The 20,313-nt window shown below is 36.8% G+C and overlaps 1 protein-coding gene across 1 annotated transcript; it reads left to right on the top strand.

The window, feature by feature from the left end:
* Positions 1-17,700: 17,700 nt before the first annotated feature.
* On the top strand, positions 17,701-18,645 carry LOC100723148 (olfactory receptor 5G3-like). Its single transcript, XM_003464339.1, has one exon. It carries the CDS (start codon positions 17,701-17,703, stop codon positions 18,643-18,645), a length of 945 nt encoding a protein of 314 aa, XP_003464387.1.
* The last annotated feature ends 1,668 nt before the right edge of the window (positions 18,646-20,313 follow it).

Genomic DNA, 20,313 nt, shown 5'->3' with positions numbered 1-20,313 from the left:
CATTCATGGAATGAGCCTCGAGGCCCCAGGCCAGGTAGAAAGACTGCTTCAATAATTTTCACTAACATTTTGGAACATTGCAGTTGTGCTACAAAATTTAAACAGCTTTACAAGAATCGGAAAATTGACTCAGCATAGAGCTGAATATTTTATTATTGAAAAACAAAAGCATGTACCTGCCACTTAGAGTAAACACTCCTTGGAAGATGAATCTTGGGTCTTTATCACCAAAGGATTCATTAGTCTTTTCCCAAGGTGGGGAATTTGGTTTTCCATGGTCCTGGAAGTCACCAGCACCACGGCTTTCTGGATCTGCTATTATCATCAGGTATAAAGCTGTTGATATAAATGACATGAGAGGGTAAACACATCCAGACAAATTGCAAGCACCTGGAATATAGACGTGAAGTGAAGACTCTTCCAATAAGGAAGGCAGAGTAAACAAAGGTGATTCTGAAAGGAGGCATAATGCTTGATATTTACAGAGATGCAAAGGGAACTTAGGTATAATTTATTTTAGGTTTGAATCGATCCAATCTGTCACCTCCATCTCAGAGAATATATGACAAGTGAGCAATATCTTGGGTCCAAGTGACTGATGCACTTATTCACTTTGTAATTGATCACTGTAATCAGTCAGTGTCAAGACAGAGAAATGCAGAAGAAAAGGAGACTTGGCCCTGGCCCTCCCAGAATTAGTGTTTGATGGAGGAGAAAAGATACAACAGCACAAAAGAACATGAGATATGTCCTTGTAAAATCACACCATGGGTGCAGGCACAGCCAGAACCAAAAGAGCACTAGTCCTACCAAGAATGATGGTGCTTGATATCACTTCTAGGTGGGACCCAAAGAAGCTGAGCTGAGAAATAGAATTTAAGGAAACAGGAATTGAGGGTACGATGGTGGGTACTAGAGGTGGAGAACAGAATGGGAGAGGAAGAGGAAAGGTAAATATGTAGATATCAGGACTATGTTTTTATGGACCACTGTATACCAGGGGTGGCTATAAACAACAAGAATGGACTCTATCCTTTATAAGGTTAAGGATTTATCTTAAATAAATGGTAAATGTTGCAGGAAACATACATGTTTAGCGTGGCTTAAATGTCATGCAATGTATATGTATAATGAAATATAAGGTGCTGCAATTGAATTCTATGTATGACTTTAGAGATCATTTTAAAATAAATTTAAAGTAAGAAATAAACACAAAGGAAACTAAAACAAATGTTTCCTAAATTGATATTATGGTTTGGGTCTGGATGTCCCCACAAAGCCTCATGTCGTCATGGGGAGAGACTTCTCGAGCTTGTGATTAATTTATGGTCCAGTGCTGTGATTATGAGTGTGAGTGCTACACCCACCTTGGGTGGGGCCCACACACAATATGAGGGACAGAAAGAACTTTCTCTCATGCTCCTTCCTTTTTGCTTTTGTTGTTTTCACAGTTTTCTGCTGTCGTGAACTGTTACCCTCTGCTATGTGCCACTGTGCCTTAGACCATGAAGAATATGTACTGAAATCTCCACAAACTGTGTTCTACTAAAATGCATCTTTGAAGAATTGTTTGTAGGATGTTTAGCACCTAAATATTTTGAAAATGGTTGTTTATTATTTGATATGATATTACTCATAGATGATCTGTACATCTGGTAGGATGAATTCAGAAGTAAATTTTCTCTAGAGCTACAAGGAGAAGAATGAACATGATCTAATGTCAGTCATGTAATTTCAGTACCCAAGTTTTGTGTTTGTGCTTGAGATCAAATCAGCAACCAAAGTAACAACTTTTAATTACTAATTCAGTTTTCTTTAGGGCTCCCAGTTCTTCAATCTGGAGCATCGCTGTGTCTCAATGTGAAAGAAGGATGTAGAGACATAGACAGGGGGAGTACTTATCCACGTGCTCAGTAAGAGTGACTGGAACCCCAAGTCCCTGGATCAACATTTACAGAATGACAGTTTGGTAACCTTCCCTCTGAACACTAAGTCACCAGCACCATGACTTTTTGGATCTCTAGACATAGACTTAAATTTGGAACTCATGTTCTACCTCACAGTGGTGCAATTTACTTTTCTGGTCAGTTTCACTTTCCACTTTATCTTGGATGAGTCTGTACCCCACCCCTAGGAGAAAAATGCAGAGCAAGTCAGAATAAATGATTGTACCTTAGGGTAACAAAAATGACTTTTTAAAAAGACTACATGCTTCTTATAACATGGGATTTGTGACTTCACACATAATAAAGAGATTTTTGCTTACATTATGTGGAACCATGAATCTTCTTACTCTAAAGAGAAGTACTATTTTGTAGGGTGTTTGTTCATTGAAATGAAGTAGTAACTGCTTTCTTGTTAGGAAATTTTGAAAGTAATGCAAACAAGTAATCTGTGCCATGCTTTACATATATTTGATAGTAAGTGTTCCCTGAAAGAACAACAAATCCATGCTACCTAAATATTCACTTTATATGATAAATAATTGACAATCAGGAGACAGTGAGCCATGACAGATGGAGTCTGTGGGGCTTTGAAAACCTGGCTGCTCAGAAGAGTCACCTGGAGAACATTCTCAGACATGCAGACTCTGTAACTCCACTCATACTAACTACATCAGAATTTCCACAGGCTGGAGTCCAGAACTTGGAATCTACAGAAACCTTCCAGGAAACTGTAGGAATCACCTGGTTATCTAAAGGAACTCCTGTCATAGTCTTTGGAGCAAAATTTCTGAGTGAAAATGAAATACAAAACTCTCCAGTTCAAGATAATCAGGACCACCTCTGCCTTCCCTTCATCTAGCTATTTTCTCTTCTTGAGTTCCTACTTAGTCATTCATTGAGTATAATGCTGATTGGGCTATAATAGTGACTTAAGTAAAAGAGGTCCTTTCTCCTTGAACCTCTGTTCTTAGTCGATAGAGTACTAAGTTCTACCCAAGAAGTTTATTTGAATTTATAAACTTGACTTTTTCCCCATAGCACCAACTCACTTTTCACACTTGCTACAAACAAGCTTTCAGGCTCATATGGTTCCAAGATTTCTTGGATTGGCACCTCTTCCATTCCTCATAGTAACCACTTTCAAAGTGCATCTTAGGCTCAATTTGGGTTGGCAGCTTTCCTGGATCATGATAGTTTGAGAGAAGGAGGTTACATTACAGTTAGGTGTTGCTCCAGTGAAATTGTGTCCTTTGAGAGGGGCTGAGCCAGCTCCATCAGAAAAAGTAGTAGTCCAGTAGTTAAAAAAGTAGTCCAGGGGCTGGGGATTTAGCTCAGCAGCATAAGCGCCTGCCTTGCAAGCAGGCAGTCGTGAGTTTGATCCCTGGTACCGATAGAAAATGAAAAACACCAAAAAAAAAAAAAAAAAAAAGTAGTCCAGTGCCTTGGAACTATGATTATCCATGGATCTATATCCACTTCAGAGCATGTTCCCCCTACCATCTGCTCAGGCTTCTCTGTGGTTTCTTAAGCTGACTGAACTTTGACTCTGTTCAGACAACTGGACTACTTTTATTTATTCTTTCTTTGTTCATTCACAAAACATTTCTATAGGCACTGACCTGGTTCAAATCCTCGGGATAAGAAGGAAAAATAAGCCTATTATTATCCTTCTGAATGAGCAAGGCAAACATGTAAATAATAGTGAAATTTACTGTAATAACAATGGCACAAAGTACCTAAGGATCACCAGGGAAACTTAAGGGAACTCACAGATTTTCCAAAGCAGTTCTTAACAAACTCAAAGAAGCTTTTAGGTGATACTCTAATGATATATTATGAAAAATGATGTTAAGAGAAGTGTAGCAGACAGAAGGAACGTGAAAAAAAGCACAAGGTCACTACACAAGTCACCTTCCATCCCTGTTACTTCCACACTACATCTGCTTGGGAATATTACTAATACTCTGTGCTTAGCTCATGGGACTATTGTGAAGATTAACTTTTCTAACACATATGAGGTATTCAGAACAGTACTGGCATATTTTGAGTGTTTGACAAATATTTTAGTATTGCTTTTATGGTCAACATCATCATCATCATCATCATAATCATCATCATCATCATCATCATCACTGCAAACAGATGTAGCATTCCTGAGTGTTCATCAAATTTTACTTGAGAGAGGAGAGCCCACGATGCTGATCCTTACAACACAGGAAAGGTGATTTGGACTTAGCCCAGAGAACACAGTGGTGGGTTCAGATATTACAAGTTTTAGATTGCTGGCAAGGTCAGTGGATCTCATAGGCTTAGCAAAGGAAATTGTAGTATAAACTCACTTCCCAAAAAAGCCCACAGAGCAGCAGGCCCAGAAGAGAACACAATGTTGCTTTTGTATACTTATTTCTCTGACCATAAGACACCAATCTCACTGTGTTTGGTAAAGGACTCTGGGCACCCTGGTCATTCTGTCTGGTCTGCCCAGTGGAGACTCATAATCCAACTATTTCCTCACAAAGAATGTTCCAAAGCACGAGACTGTCTCACAAAGCCAAACATCACAACACAGGAAGCTTCACCCTCAGAACCATTTCCCTGATATCCTTAGTACCTTGACTCACAGGATATGAATGGTGACTCTTCCGGTTCTGGGAGGAGTTACAGTATTTTTTCTTTTCCTTCCTCTCCTTTATCTATCTCTTTAATCAGCAATGAGGGTAATCACAAGTGGTTGGGAATGCGGCTATAGAAGTCATAATCTCTGTTTCTAATTGGGGAGTGGATTCCTATGTGGTAACAAAGCCATATAATTAAAGAGAAACCCAACATATTAGACTGTACACAAAGGCAGCATTTAGTAGACACTCAACACATACGCATTCAACCAATGTAAGTCTATCTATTACACTGAGCCAAAAAGTACTTGGGCTGAGAAGCTCCTTATTTAAAATTCAACACTTTTTTCCTGATTAAAAACATCCATGTATCAGAGAGAACACTTAACAAATGACTTTAATTGTACAATTTCTCCATGTTCACCATGATGCCCCTGATCTAATCTGTCATCACTTTTTGCCCAGAATGCTTCCTGAGCATCCTCACTGGCCTCTCTGTCTACATTCCCCTTCTACCCCTTTTCTTACAGCATCCATAGGAAGTGGGTCGGGAAACCTCAGACCACCTCCCCTCCCTCAGCTATGTGTAACCCCTCGAGAATGACCAGTTCTACCCCATCAGGTCACTGGCATGGATTTGGCATCTGTCATCTCTCTGTCATCCCCAACCCTGCTCCTTCTTTTGCTCCCAGGATGCAGGTCCCACAGTCTTTCCCCTCCCCCTCAATTCTTCCCACAAGCATTTTTATATCTGTGGCTCAGGCTTTTATTCAGATTTTAGAATAACAAAACAATCTTAAATTTCAGCTCCATGCCAGAATCGTATTACGTGTAAATTGTTATCAATATGCAGTACCAACATAAAGCAATGAAATATATGGCTTGTACGAATCATACTGTCAAAGTGTATCTCTCATGTATTCTTCTCATTGGCCCACTGAATTGTGACATTTTCTTTCATTTGCTAGGAATTCACACAGACATTTCAAAGAGCTTCAGTGAGAACTGGCCCAGTGATATTCTGTAGTCCTATTCTATCTGCTAGAATTCTGCTCCAAGTAAATCAGGGCTTTGTTTCTGACTTCACACAGTTCTTTCTGTAATGAGCTTCTCAGACATCTGAGTTCACATCCTACCTCCTTAGTTATTGTAACTTCATAAATCAGCATTTTGAAAAACAAACTATGGTTTCCACTCCCAACCATTAGATACCCATGATGAAGATGTGACCTCTAACTGTTGTGAGTTTAACTATGTTAGTGGGAGAAGAAAATGAACATACAGGAAACAGTAGAAGAGTGGCCCCTAGCAAATATTTACCCAAGTGTATGTATGACATGCAAAACTGTGGGATGGCCTTCAATGACAGAAGACTTAACTGACAGGCACCAACCTTGGAGAAGCATGAGGCTAGGTGTCAGATTACAGGCTTGTGCTTTGTAGCTGACAAGAAATGTGGATTTAGACAAATGTCCTCACCCTCTGAACCTGTTTCTTCACCTATAAAAATGCCACTAACACCTGCTCCCAAAAGCTACCTGTGGTTTGAGAAGACTAAATTTTTGTGAAAGAGCTTTCCAAACTCCAAAACACATGATTTGATGAGGGTGAAGACAGTGAAGATGTTAAAGTACCTGCTATCTGGTGAACCCATCCTGGACATTTTAAAGACATCATTTCTCTGAATGATCACCAAAGTTATATGGACTGAATTCTGTCATCTCTATTTTACAGGTAAGTTTAGAAAGGTGACCAATATTCCAACATCACTTTGGCAGTTTAATGGTGAAACTAGAATTTGAACCCACATCCATGTGGCTGTGTAATTAGTAATCTTGGCTACCATACTACATGGTTTATAGAACACCCTTGCATTATTTGCTTTTTCTTCTGATTGTTGTGAACAAAATACCTGATGCTCAATGTTAGGGAAGGGAAAGTATTTCTTACAGGTTGGAGGTTTCTGTCCGTACTCAGTTGGCTCCAAGTCAAAATGACATGGCGGATGGCCAGCGGTTCATGGTGGCCACAAACAGCAACCACAAAGAGCAAAAGAGAAAGACACCTTTTCCCCCTCCATTATACTGTATTCTGGCTCCACCCCTGGGCAGGTGTAACACTCACACCACCAATTTGAATGCTAAACAATGAACCAATCACCAACGCTAGATTCATCCATATCCATGATTGCATGAGAGTTGAAGGGGGGAGGGCTCATCTGGCATAAAACATAACAACCCTTACCTTTAGAAAGTACTTGCATTAACAGGTCACTGCCCCTGGGTGAGAAACCTGGGTACATCCTGTCTCTGTAACTTAAAGCATGTGGAAGACAAGACCTCTGTGTGCCTCACCTGTTAATAAAGGAATCAGACTCTGAGGTGTTTTCTATTCCATCCTCTTTGTATTTTCACTTGATAGTCTATAGTGTTGGTGGTTGTCAGACTGTTGAATAACATTTATTAGGTGATTAATCCAAATCACTTTGGCTATGCACCCAGGGAATGAATGAATGAAATCAGACTCTAAATACTTAGGAAGATGAAGGAAGGGATATCTTCATGAAGTGGAAAATATTTTTGAAACACACAAGACTGAACTAATTTGGCATTACAGTCAGTTTATTATTTCTCTCTATAGTCACTATATTCATAAATCTTTTAAACTTAATGTTATACTTGCAACCTCTTCATTACAGAAGAAGAAGCCTATCCCAGACTGACTCAGACAGGAGACAAAACTGATTGCCCTGTGCGTACTGCCAGTCAGTAGAGGATAGAGACAATGCTTTGCCACCCATTGAGAGCCAGCTGAAAGTTGGAGCCAAGGGTTTAAGTGTTCTTTGGACTTGAGCATTCATTCCTCATGCAGACTTGCAGGAGCCTGCCCATTCTCACCTTGCCATCTTGGTCATTGAGTGTGGGATCAAAGACAAAATTACAATGAATGTAGTTTAATGATAGTAGTTATTTTTGTTTGCAATTCTAAAATTGAGTAATCATTTCTGTAAAACACAATTAGTGTTTGATGATCTGAGTATCAGAGATTGGATTTGTAGACAGAAAGAAGCTGAAAGGAAACAGAAAATAAAACACAGATTGGTCATCACAAGTTACTCTGAAGATCAAGGCAGAGGAGAGTTTTTCATCATGTCAGATAAATTGGTTTTGTTTGAAATTGTGGCTGCTATGTCTCACTCTCCTAATTCCTCAGAATTTCAAATAAACAAGTTAGTTTGGTATGTAGGACTTGGTGCAGAGGCTCAGCCAGACCAATGGCCTCTGACACATTTTAACAGATAACAGATATAAGGCAGATTCTTAATCAGGAATCATTCTTTCTGCCAGTGAACAACTTGGCATATCTACAGACAGCTAGGAAGTAGCTACAGTTATCTAGTAAGTAGAGACCAAGATCACTATGCTAATATATGATCTGCAATCCTCAGGACAGCTTTGCCACTTCCAACTTCCTGTTATGAGAAAGCAGCAAATGCAACAAAGAAACAGGCAACTGGCTCACCATGATCAGGCCATGAAAAGAAGCACTGCATCTTTTCTTCCAAAGTCAGAAGGAATAGTAAGCAAGCCCTTGAGTCCCTGGACCAACTCTTGTAAGACCTTTAAGTGCTTGGGTGGAGCTTTAAACTCACCACTAAGCTTATTTAGAAAATAAGATTTCATTTAAAATAATTTAAGACTCACTAGAACTACAAACATTTTAGTTTAGAATCTTTATAGAATTGTCACTCAAAACTAGAATGTTGAATAAAGGCAATATATATTGAAACCCAGGAACTCATCAAGATGCAATTCTGCTAACCCAGGTACACCAGTACTGGCTTGCACTGGTTTCCATAGCTGTCTGTGTTTGCTGTATAGCCTAGTGGCAACATTTAACTCATGAGTAGACTCAATTAATAGTCACTATTATCTAGACCAAAAAAAAAAAATCTCTGTATTCCTCAAAGAAAAGCTCCTGTCACTCCACTCCGATCTCTAATAATCCCTGATGTGTTTTCTGTCACTGTAACTTTGTCATTTTAAGTTCCATAAATCTAAACACCTAGTGTGGAGCTCTTTGGGATTTTGTGTGTGTTTGTTAAATTTTTTACTAAGTGTAATTCAAGTGAGTCATCCAAACCACTGCTCATATTAAGAGTTTATTACTTATTACAGGTGAACATTTCTCTGTATGTGAGTGTATCACCATTTGTTTAACCACTTCCTTGATCAAGGACATCTGAGTTATTTGCAGTTCTTGGATTTTATAAATGAAACTGACATGAACATTTATGTACCATTCTTATGGAACGGAGTTTCTATTTCCCGGGGCATACACTCAACTGGCCAATGTACGGGTCATTTACAGTTAAGTTATAGTTACCTTATTTGAAATAGTCCAACCAATTTCCCTGTGATTCTCTGCCCTTATACCTTCCCATCAACAATGTCTGAGAGGTTGATTTAAGAGACTGTTGAGTTGGTTGCACTGCAGTCTTCAAAAGTGCAATAATTGCTAAGAAATCTCACTACAATCATATTTAATATGTCCCACTGCCAACCAAGACAAGTCATCCAAAGAAACAGTGGTTGTTTCAAAAAATAAAGGAAAAATATTAGATGGGTAGATGGGCACAATATAAATAATTATAGAACTAATCTCTATTAATTCATCAGAAAGAACTGCTTGTGCTTTTATTTTGTGATTCTTCCCAATGTCTCTATCTTAAAATCTGAGCAACCAAATTGAAGATAACAGTATGCAATATATTCAGTATTGTTAGTCTCCTTTTATTTTTGTTTTGAAATTCTATATCTCCTTTTTTATTTCTTTTTTCATTTTAAAATAAAAAAGAAAAGACGTCCATTTGTTATTGTACATCAGTACACAGAAATTCCTTAACCAAATGTATCATGTCTTTAAATGAAATGAAATGCAAATTTATATTTCCAGTTTTTATTTCTTGAAAACATTGGACATTGCCTTTGGAACCTGTGATCACCACTTTGTAGTTCACAGCATAACCCTGAGATGCCCTAAATCTAGCCAAGTACAAAAAAAACTGACCTCACAGTGAATCTAGGTAACCACATGGGAAAATTAGGGCTGATGCTGTAACTCAGTGTAAAGCACTTGGTTAGTATGCATGAGGTCTTGCACTCAAGATCCAGTACTTAAAAAAATAATTTGATGAAAATCGGTAACAACTGACAAAAGAATAGACTATTAAAATCTGTCAGAGAGAAAAGACAGTTCACCTATATAAGAAAACCTATCAGAACCACAGCAGACTTCTCAGCACAAACGAAAAAGTCAAGAAGAGAGTGAAGTATTTCAGAACCTAAAGGAAAATGATTTCCAACCTAAACTTATGTACCCTGAAAAACTGTCCTGCAAGCACAATACATAAATAAGATACTTCCATGACAAAGAAGAGCTGAAGAGCTTCATGATCACCAAAATAATCCTGCAAAGAACACTGAAAGACAGTTCAGATACACTTAGGATAAAACCACCAAACAAAGCAGACAATTAAACAGAACAGAAAGATAAAGACACAGCAGTAGAAAGATAACACCTCAAAAATAAACCGACACATAGCAGTTATAATCATTAATGTAAATGGTCTCAATGCACCAATTAAAAGAAACAGACTGGCAGAATGGATCAAGAAACAAAATCCAAACATATGCTGTCTACAAAAAACCCAACTAACCCAAAAGTATACTCACAGACTGAAAGTCAAAGGATGGAAAACAATATTTCATGCAACAAGAGCCCTCCCCAAAAAGTAGGGGTAGCTGTTCTGTTTGCAGACAGTGTGAAATTCAAACCTATAATGATCAGAAGAGATAAAGAAGGTCATTACATACTGGTTAGGGGAAAACTTCAAGAAGAAGACATAACAATCTTAAATATATATGTGCCAAATTCCAGGGAATGCAATCATATAAAGCAAGTATTAAGAGAAATGATATAACAGGAGACCTTACACATGATTGCCACCAAGGGACAGACGAACCAACAGAAAATCAGCAAAGAAATAATAGAACTGAATCACACATGTGAACAAATGGACTCGATAGACATCTACAGAGTGTTCCATCCAACAACATCAGAATACTTTTCAGCAGTACATGGGTCATTCTCTAAAATGGACTTTATATTAGCTCACAGAATATATTTAAATAAATGCAAAAGAGTGGAAATTATCCTTTGCATGTTATAAGATCATAGCACCATGAAATTAGAAATTAATGATAAAAGATACTGCAAAAGTCCCATAAACACATGGAAACTGAATAACACACTTTGAGTAATCAGTGGGTCACAGGGGAAATTAAAGAAGAAATTAAACAATTAAACCTACAAGCAAATGAAAATACAAATACAACTTATTGGAATCTGTGGGATGCAATGAAAGCTGTCGTCAGAGGAAAATTTATTGCACTGAGATCCCATATTAGGAAAACAAAATGAATACAAATAAACTACCTGATGTTACACCTCAAATATCTAGAAAAAGAAGAGCAAGTCAAGCCCAAAGCCAAAAGAAGAGAAGAAATTACAAAAATCAGCAGAAATTACTGCAATAGAGACTAAGAAAACAATCCAAATAATCAATGAATCAAAGACTTGGTTTTTTGAAAGAATAAATAAAATTGATAATTCCACAGCCAAACTTCCCCCCAAAAAAGGGAAGAAAAAGCTCAAATTCATGCAATAAGGAATGAAAAAGGTGAAATCACTACAGACTCAGTAGAAATACAGAACATCACCAAAACCTATTTTGAAAACCTCTACTCTCCTAGGTTTGATAACACAGAAGAAATAGACAGATTCCTAGAAACATATGAAGTACCAAAACTATGTCAAGAAGATGCAATACTGCTATATACTTCTATTAATGAAACTTCTATTAATGAAAATTGAAAATGTAATGAAGTCCTTACCTACAAAGAAGAGCCCATGCCCAGACAGATTCACTGCAGAATTCTACAAGAAGTACAAAGAAGACTGAATGCCGATACCCCTCAAACTCTTTAATGAAATTGAAAAGAAAGCAGTCCTTTCTGGAAGCAAATATTTATCTGGTACCTAAACCGCAGAAAGATCCAACTAAAAAAGAAAACTACAGTTCAATCTCCCTAATGAACACAAATGCAAAAATCCTCAATAAAATATTGGCAAATAGGATGCAGCAAATCATCCAGAAGATTATACACCACGACCAAGTGGGATTCAATCCAGGCATGCAGGGATGGTTCAACATATGTAAATCAATAAATGTAATCTACCATATCAATACAACCAAAATAAGAATCACATGATTATCTCCATAGATGTAAAAAAAGCTTTTGATAAATTCCAAAATTCATTTATGATAAGAACTTTAAAGAAAATTGGAATAGATGGTGTTTACTGCAATATAATAAAGGCTATCTATGACAAAGCAACAGCCGGTATCATATTAAATGGCCAAATATTGAAGACCTTTACTTTTAAAATCAGGCACAAGACAAGGATTTCCCTTACAACTACTCTGATTTAATATAGTACTGGAAATACTGGGCAGAGCAATTGACAAGAAAGAGAAATAAATGGGGTAAAGACAGGGAAAGAAGAAGTTAAATTGTCACTATTTGTAGAAGACATGATACTCTACATAGAAGGCCCCCAAAACTCCATTGAAAGACTCTTAGATATAATAAATAAATTCAGCAATGTAGCAGGATACAAAATTAATACTCAAAAAACAATAGCATTCCTATACACTAACAACAAAATCACTGACAGAAATTAAGACAAAACATACCCTTCACACTAGCAATAAAAAAATGAAATATTTAGAAATTACTCTCAGGAAAGAAGTGAAAGACCTATACAGGCAAAATTATAATACACTGAAACAAGAAAGTTAAGAGGATCTCAGAAAGTGGAAAGACATCCTTTGCTCAAGGATAGAAAGAATAAATATTGTGAAAATGGCCATTCCTCCAAAACTGTTAAATAGATTCAATGCAATCCCAATAAAAATATCATCAATGTACTTCAGAGATCTAGAGAAATCACTCCTAAAAATCATCTGGAGTGAGAAGAGACCAAGAATATCAAAGACAGTTCTAAGCAGCAAAGGCAAGGCAGGAGGCATCACAATTCCAGACTTGAAGTTTTACTACAAAGCAACTGTAGTAAAATCAACATGGTACTGGAATCAAAACAGAGCTGAAGATCAGTGCAATACATTAGATGATACAACCACAACTACAAACACACTCAACCACATTATCTTTGATAAAGGCACCAAAAATGTTCACTGGAAGAAGGACAGTCTCTTTAATACATGGTCTTGGAAAAACTGGCTCTCCACATACCAAAAACTAAAATGAGATCCATGCCTATCACCATGTACTAAATTAAAGTCTAAATGGATCAAAGATCTGAATATTAAAACATAAACACTACTTCTATTGGAAGACAAATTGGGTAAAAACCTTGAAGACAAAGGGGTAGATAGAGAATTCATGAACAGAACTCAAAACACACAGAAAATACTTCCCAGGAACAATAACTGGGATCACTTCTTATTGAAAAGTTTCTGCATGTCAAAAAAAAAAATCTCCAGCATAGGGAAAAGAAAGCCCACAAACTGGGAAAAAAATCTTAATGAACTCTCCCTCAGACAAAAGACTTCTGTCTAAAACATATAAAGAATTAAAAAAAACAATCAGACCCCCAAAATTCAAAAATCCAATCCAAAAATGGGCATCTGAGATGAATACACAATTCTCAGAGGAAGAAATACAAATGGTAAATAAGTACATGAAAAAATCATCATTACTCATTAGATAAATGAAAATTAAAATCACAGAGATTCCATCTCACTCCAGAAAGGATGGTCAGGATCAAGAAAACCAACAACAAATGCTGGAAAGACTGTGGGGAAAAAGGGACACTCCTGCACAATTGTGGGAGTGTAGAGTGGTGCAACCATTGTGGAGGTCAGTCTGGAGATTTCTCAAAAATCTGGGATTGGAAGTCCCATTAGTTCCAGCTATTCCACTTCTAGGAATATTCTCAGAAGAACTGAAAGCATCATACCACAGTGATATATGTGCACCCTTGTTTATAGCAGCACAATTTGTAATAGATTTTTGAAAAAAATAAATACTTTCTTTGAAAGAATACACGAAATTGATCAATCCCTAGCCATCTTTATCAATAAAAGGAAATAAAGAATGCAAATTCCAGGGGCTGGGGATTTAGCTCAGCGGCATAAGCGCCTGCCTTGCAAGCAGGCAGTTGTGAGTTCGATCCCTGGTACCGGATGAAAACGAAAAAGACAAAAAAAAAAAAAAAAAAAAAAAAAAAAGAGAAAAGAATGCAAATTCCTACAATTAGGACAGAAAGAAGTGAAATTACTATAGATGATGTGGACATTCAAAAGATTATCAACACCTACTCAGATAATCTTTCCTCACAAAGTTGGAAAATGCAGAAGAAACGCACAGAATCCTAGAAAGGTAATTACTACAGCTGAATCAAGAAGATATAAACATTTTGATTAGTGGAATATTAGTTGCTGAAACTGAAAATGCAATTAAAATGTTACCAACAAAAAAGAGCCTGAGAACTGAAAGGAGCTGTCAAAGCCTTCATTGAAAAGAATCAGAATCTCTGAACATTTTTGTGTTTTGCTTATATTCCTGAGCTTTACTCCTGGTGTGTGTCCTTTTATGTATTTAGCATGAACATAATGAGCAAGCGCATTGCACACATTTGACAGTTTCTCTGCAGTGTGTATGCTGTCAGTCGGGGTATTCTGTAAATACTACTTAATTGTTCATAAAGTCGTTTTCATTTCCTTTAAATTCACTTGAACTTTGTCTATTTGTGCTTTGTCATTTTTAAGAGAATAGTATTAAATGCTCCACTAACTTTAATCTTTGGAGATATTTAGGCTTGGTTTTGTCTATTTTGCAGATCTTTTTTTAGGTTCCTAAATTTTGAGAATGCTACATTGTTTTTGATAATTGGACCTTACTTTCATCATGAGCTTATGTACTTTATCTTGGTAAATTTCTTTGTCATCTATTTAGTCTGATGTTAATATAACTGCAATGAGGCTTCTCATTTCCTGAGAAACATACTTAAGGAGTTATAAATGAGCTACTGGTGAAATGTGGGAGTCAATAGGCTGTCACATCAGCTCTTCTTGATGGACTAAATAATGAAGCTCACAGCTGAGATGACTGAGCTGAGCCTACCTTATTCAGCTCCAGGATTTCTTCACTCTTGTGTGACTCCCCATTTCAATGATGTCTTTGCTTCCAACTTTTCTGGCTCATCTTATTAGTACTTCTTGGAATAATTTTTCTCTTAACATTATTATTTTTTAAAATTTCACTCACCTTTCTGAACATTTCTACTTGAGAATATTTGTCATCTACTCTGGCTTTCTTCAGAACTCAATTACTACTATTTAGTTTTACCTAGTTGGACTGCTAGTTGGTACCGCTCTTTGACATTTATATGTATGGATTATCTCTCCCACTATGGCCTAGAACCCGAGTGTTGATAAATGTTAGTAGAAACTACTCTGTGTTGAATGCTCTTGTAAATGCTTTAAATAAACACGTTATTAAACACTTTAAATATTGAAGTAATACCTTCAATAAATCTTGGTAAAATCAACGTGAGCCAGTAATCATTATTTATTTTAGAGATTAAGGGAATGAACTACAGCTAGTCTTAAAAGATGATGAAATTTGAGCATCAGTCAACTGTGGTACTGGGATTTATACCTACTGATACATTTCTAGAATTCATGGTCATTCTCCTTCATTTCAGCTAGTCTTGGCTGCCCATTGCATAGATTTTAACTGATACACACAAGTTACTACTCTAGAAATCTTTTTGAGATAAGATAGAGAAATTGAGAGTTGGCTCCTATATAATTAGGATGATTTAAATTTTGTCTCTTCAGGTGGAAACCCCTGAGGATTCAATTCTTTGGGAACCTGGCTCTACATTGTTGAAATCTCTAAAGAAATCATCCATTACTCTGTCCCATGTGTAAATCAATTTGCAGGTCAAGCACGGCACTTTTGTGCCAAGGTCCCTCAAGACTGGGCTTTGTCTCCCTCACCATGTGCATTGGTGAGGCCACCACCATGCAGAGAGCCGATGCTTCCATCCTTACTTCTAGACAGTGATGACTGGCTGTGATGGAGTCAAGGAGCATAAAAAGGATATCTTTCAAGAAGTGAGTATGCTGTACTTTGAGGCATGTGAACATTTAGAAATATGGCATAGACTTTGAAATTTGGGACTGGGAACTCACAGCTCTAGATCTCTGAAAGAGCAGATGTCAGTGTTTTGTTTACATCTTCTTCGGAGTAAATAACTGGTATAAAAATTTTTTTTCTGAAATGAATTGTCTATTGTTTAATCAAAATGATAGATAGTATCAATGTACTGTAGTCTTGACCATTGATAATTTTAAGTGTTTTCACTTCAAAAAGTATGTCAAGTAAGTTTGTTTCGAATTGTGCAATGCATATGTATTTCAAAACATGTCAGACTTGAGAAACATATATCTATACATAAGTTTTGTCTATAAAAAAGAAATAATTCTTTGAAAAGAGCGATGCTATCCTTTAAGAGATATACAACTGAAAAATGTTAGATGTTGGACAGGCATAGGATTCATCCTTTTCACATTAGAAAAGACTCAATGCGGTTTACATTAAATAAATAAGCAAATAGTTATTGGACAAAATATAAAACTAGTCTGCAGCACCTTATTTATCTCCAAACATATATGCAGCAATGTTTGTATGAATATAAGCAAAATATTTCTGACATCGTTTAACATCCACAATGAGACAGGAGAATGTATTGTCTCAGTGATTGTTGACAATTCATACAACATTAAGCAAGCAATCATTATAAGGATAATATATGGAAAAATACAGATGATCGAATTATTATGTGTTGTTTGAAAATATTATAGACCCAGCTTTTAAATGATTATTATATACCTTGAATTGTTATTGCTTTTATTTCCAAAGGATGTTCATTGATTATGTTGTGCAAGCCAGATATTTTCATATTAATTATCTTACAAAATCATCATATTTTAGTCATTTTAAGGAGAAATTTTATCTTTCCTATCTGACTAATGAATCACCTAACTATATTTTCTTGAGAGTTTTAATTGTGTTATATAGTATACATTTGACAATTCTATGTGTTAGGATTTTAATTCAAAATAAATGTATTAGTATTGTTTCCATAAAAACTATGATACCTTGTAAAATAGTTTTGTTATTTTAGCTCAATCAATATTTAATTTTCTGTCTAATTTTCATCACAGGCTGCTGCCTGAGTTTTAAGGAAGGCATCTCTTGTCCTTTTCTTGATTCATATTCTTTAACTAGAATTACGCTGTGGGAGAAATTGTGACTTACTTTCTTTTCTAACTCAGCCTTCTCATCCTATAATCCATTTCTGGTTGCCCATTTTACTTCATACTTACCATACAGTGAACCTGGTTCTCTCAGAGTGCATTTCTTTATGAACATGAACAAGTATCATTTATTTGCTCTACTGTTGAGAGTGAGAAACTTTTTTCCAGTGTGCACTTGATCATTTCCACCTCCCTTTATAAAGGGAGCAGGCAGCACATCCCTGAACATTGTGTCTTAGGAACAGTATGATATTTGCATGCTTCATTGTCCATTGCTTAGTTTTTCCTTGTCCACTATGAGGATACACGTATTCATTGCTTTACTGTTTGCCCCTCCAAACACGTTCTCAAGTGGTTTTCATTTTCCCTTCATACTGTAAGATGAGTCATGAATAGTGATTCCCTGTTAAAACAATCTTATAGTAACAAAGAGTTTTAGATCACATTATTTGAGAACTTATTCAGACCCAGAGATCAGTGCTAAGTTCCTCAAAAGTAAAACAGACCTACTAACTGAGGATCCTATCTAAACTATCAGCTCAATAAGATTTAAAAATTGTCTTTTATAGAAGTGATTAAACAATTTGTCCTGGGTTTGAATACTAGTTGTGTTTTGTAATGAAATAATTCTCTTCATTTCTGTGACAGATTCCCAGCAACCCTGATGGAAGGGAAGAACTGGACAGCAGTGGCGGAGTTTGTCCTCCTGGGCCTCGCAGGTCACCTCCATCAGAAGATCGCCATTTTCTTTCTGCTTCTCTCTGTTTATCTCATCACACTGGGCAGTAATTTGGGGATGATTACTCTCATATGGCTTGATCCCAGACTCCACAGTCCTATGTACTTTTTCCTTAGCCACTTGTCCTTTGTAGACATTTGTTTCTCGTCTTCCATCACCCCCAGGACCCTGTGCCATATCTTTGCAGAGAAGAAGAGCATCTCTTTTGTGGGCTGTGCTGCACAGATGTGGTTCGTTGGTCTCTTTGTGGCAATGGAGTGTTTTCTCCTGGCTGCCATGGCCTATGATCGGTACACAGCCGTGTGTAAGCCCCTGCAGTATACACTCATCATGTCCCCGTGGGTCTGTGTGCAGTTGGTGATGGGGTCCTATGCCATAGCTCTTATAAACATCATCACCCATACAGCGTTGACGTTTTCCTTACCCTTCTGTGGTCCAAACACAATCAATCACTTTTTCTGTGATATTTCCCCATTGCTTTCTCTAACATGTGTTGACACTTGGATCAATAATTTGGTACTTTTTGTCTTGTCTGGAGCTATAGGAGTGCTCAGCGGTGGGATCATCGTGGTGTCCTATGTGTGCATCACAGTGGCCGTCCTGCAGATCCATACTGCGCATGGCAGGTGGAAGGTCTTCTCCACATGTTCTTCTCACCTGGCCGCAGTCTCAATCTTGTATGGGACACTTTTCTTCATCTATGTACGACCCAGCTCAGGCTCATCTCTGAGTATCAATAAAGTTATTTCTGTGTTCTATACCATGGTCATCCCTGGGTTGAATCCCCTCATCTACAGCTTGAGGAACAAGGAGGTGAAAGAGGCATTCAAGAGAAATGTGGAGAGAAAGCACTTTCTGATAGGAGGGTGAGGTAATATCTGTTTGTGTTTCACCCCTGATGGGGCAAAATGCACACTAAAGAGAGTCTGAGTGAAAGTTTGAAGGTAAGTCCTCGTGCTGCTTATTCACAGAAATATAGAACTCCTTAAAGATTTGTCTGCCTCTGTCTTGTTCTCTGTGACATATGTGTGTTTCAAACTAAGACAGAGATGGATTAAAAGGGTAAACAGGAAATTATACTAGAAGCAAATGTAGATGAATATTTGCACAATCGAGTGTCTAAATTTTTTTTTAATCTGACGTGGAAACAGACAATTATATAGAAAGAACAAAGCAGTACAAATAATTTTAACATTAAAATAACATTGTAAGAAATATTTATGTTCATGTGCCAACAATGAGATGCTCTCCCCTGTCTGTAAGAGCAGTCGCAAATTCACAGCCAAATGTAAATCAATGACCAGACATTGACAGTGACAGGGATGCTAATTCCCAAAACTACCTGGAAAGAACATCTAACTTCATATTTTTCAAGTCAATGATGTAAAATTAAAGTGCCAGTGCTGCACCTTTCATCATAGACCATAACTTCATATATTTTAAGTATGATGAGATTTGTACTTATGTATGCACATTCATTTTCCACTGGCCACATGAATGGCTCTATTTCTATTAGCAGTGGGATGATTTCTATTCACAGTAGCCCATTTATATGGTTTCCATCATTATGTAATATTGTATATTAATTGTGCATGGAAATGGTGTTTAATGTGATATTTTGACATATGTATAAAAGCATGCACAGATTAAATCTCAGTGTTTAACCTTTTCCCTTTCCTGGTCTTTTCTTTGTGTTTGGAGCCTTCAGCATGTTTTATTTCTTTATTTATATCAGAATATGTTTAGTGCTTGTGATGTTTGCATTCATTTTAAGAAGTAGATGCAGATGCTTAACGTGTCTTGATTCGTTGTTCTCACTTTCCTCTCCCTACTGTCCTCTCTGCATCATCTGTAGATTTCTCCTTCTATTTTATCATTACCATTTTATTATTTATGATTAATTTTAGTTTATGTTGTGGCATGCAATGATTACACTGGAGGTATATGGTACATGTACATGCTCTTCTCTTTTCGATCTTCATAAAATATTGTTTTGTGCATGTTGGTCACCCGCTGTGTTTGCAAACAAGATTATTCTTTTATGTGATTGTGCCTTGGTACACTTTATTTATCCTCTATTAATCCACCCTCAGTCCCAAATTTTCATTCTAAAATTCCTCCTTTAGAAATTCATAGCACAGAATTATAAATGACAATACATGAAGAATACATATGTATCAGCATTCTGTAGAATGTAAAATAAAATAAAAATAACAGGTGTATCTATTATTGGAAAAAGGAAAAGAACATTCTTTTTGTAAAGTGTTCTGTGCTAAATGTGAAAAATGAAAAAGGCATTCAGGAGTGAACCTAGAGAACCCTAATTTATATAATTGTGGCTCTATAATGTCTATATAACCTAGGTTATCAAAAACAAAGTTATACATCAATGATAAGCACAGGTCCCATATTTAAAGTGGGAGAGATATATGTAATGAATAAAATGGGCTTCCTATAGGAGTGTCCATGCTGTTGGAAAGAAGCCCCAGGCTCAATTTGTCAGTGCAAATAGTGTGAATAATAAAGCGCTTAGACATC

Source organism: Cavia porcellus, unplaced genomic scaffold, assembly GCF_034190915.1.
Source record: "Cavia porcellus strain 051 isolate PalLab524CR breed Dunkin Hartley unplaced genomic scaffold, mCavPor4.1 scaffold_17, whole genome shotgun sequence".
NCBI lineage: Eukaryota > Metazoa > Chordata > Mammalia > Rodentia > Caviidae > Cavia > Cavia porcellus.
The sequence above is the reverse complement of the archived record's forward strand: the minus strand, read 5'-3'. Positions and strand labels throughout refer to the sequence as shown.

Bases quoted from the DNA above. Each gene is read 5' to 3' on its own strand.
- LOC100723148 (XM_003464339.1), top strand. From the start codon at position 17,701: ATGGAAGGGAAGAACTGGACAGCAGTGGCGGAGTTTGTCCTCCTGGGC.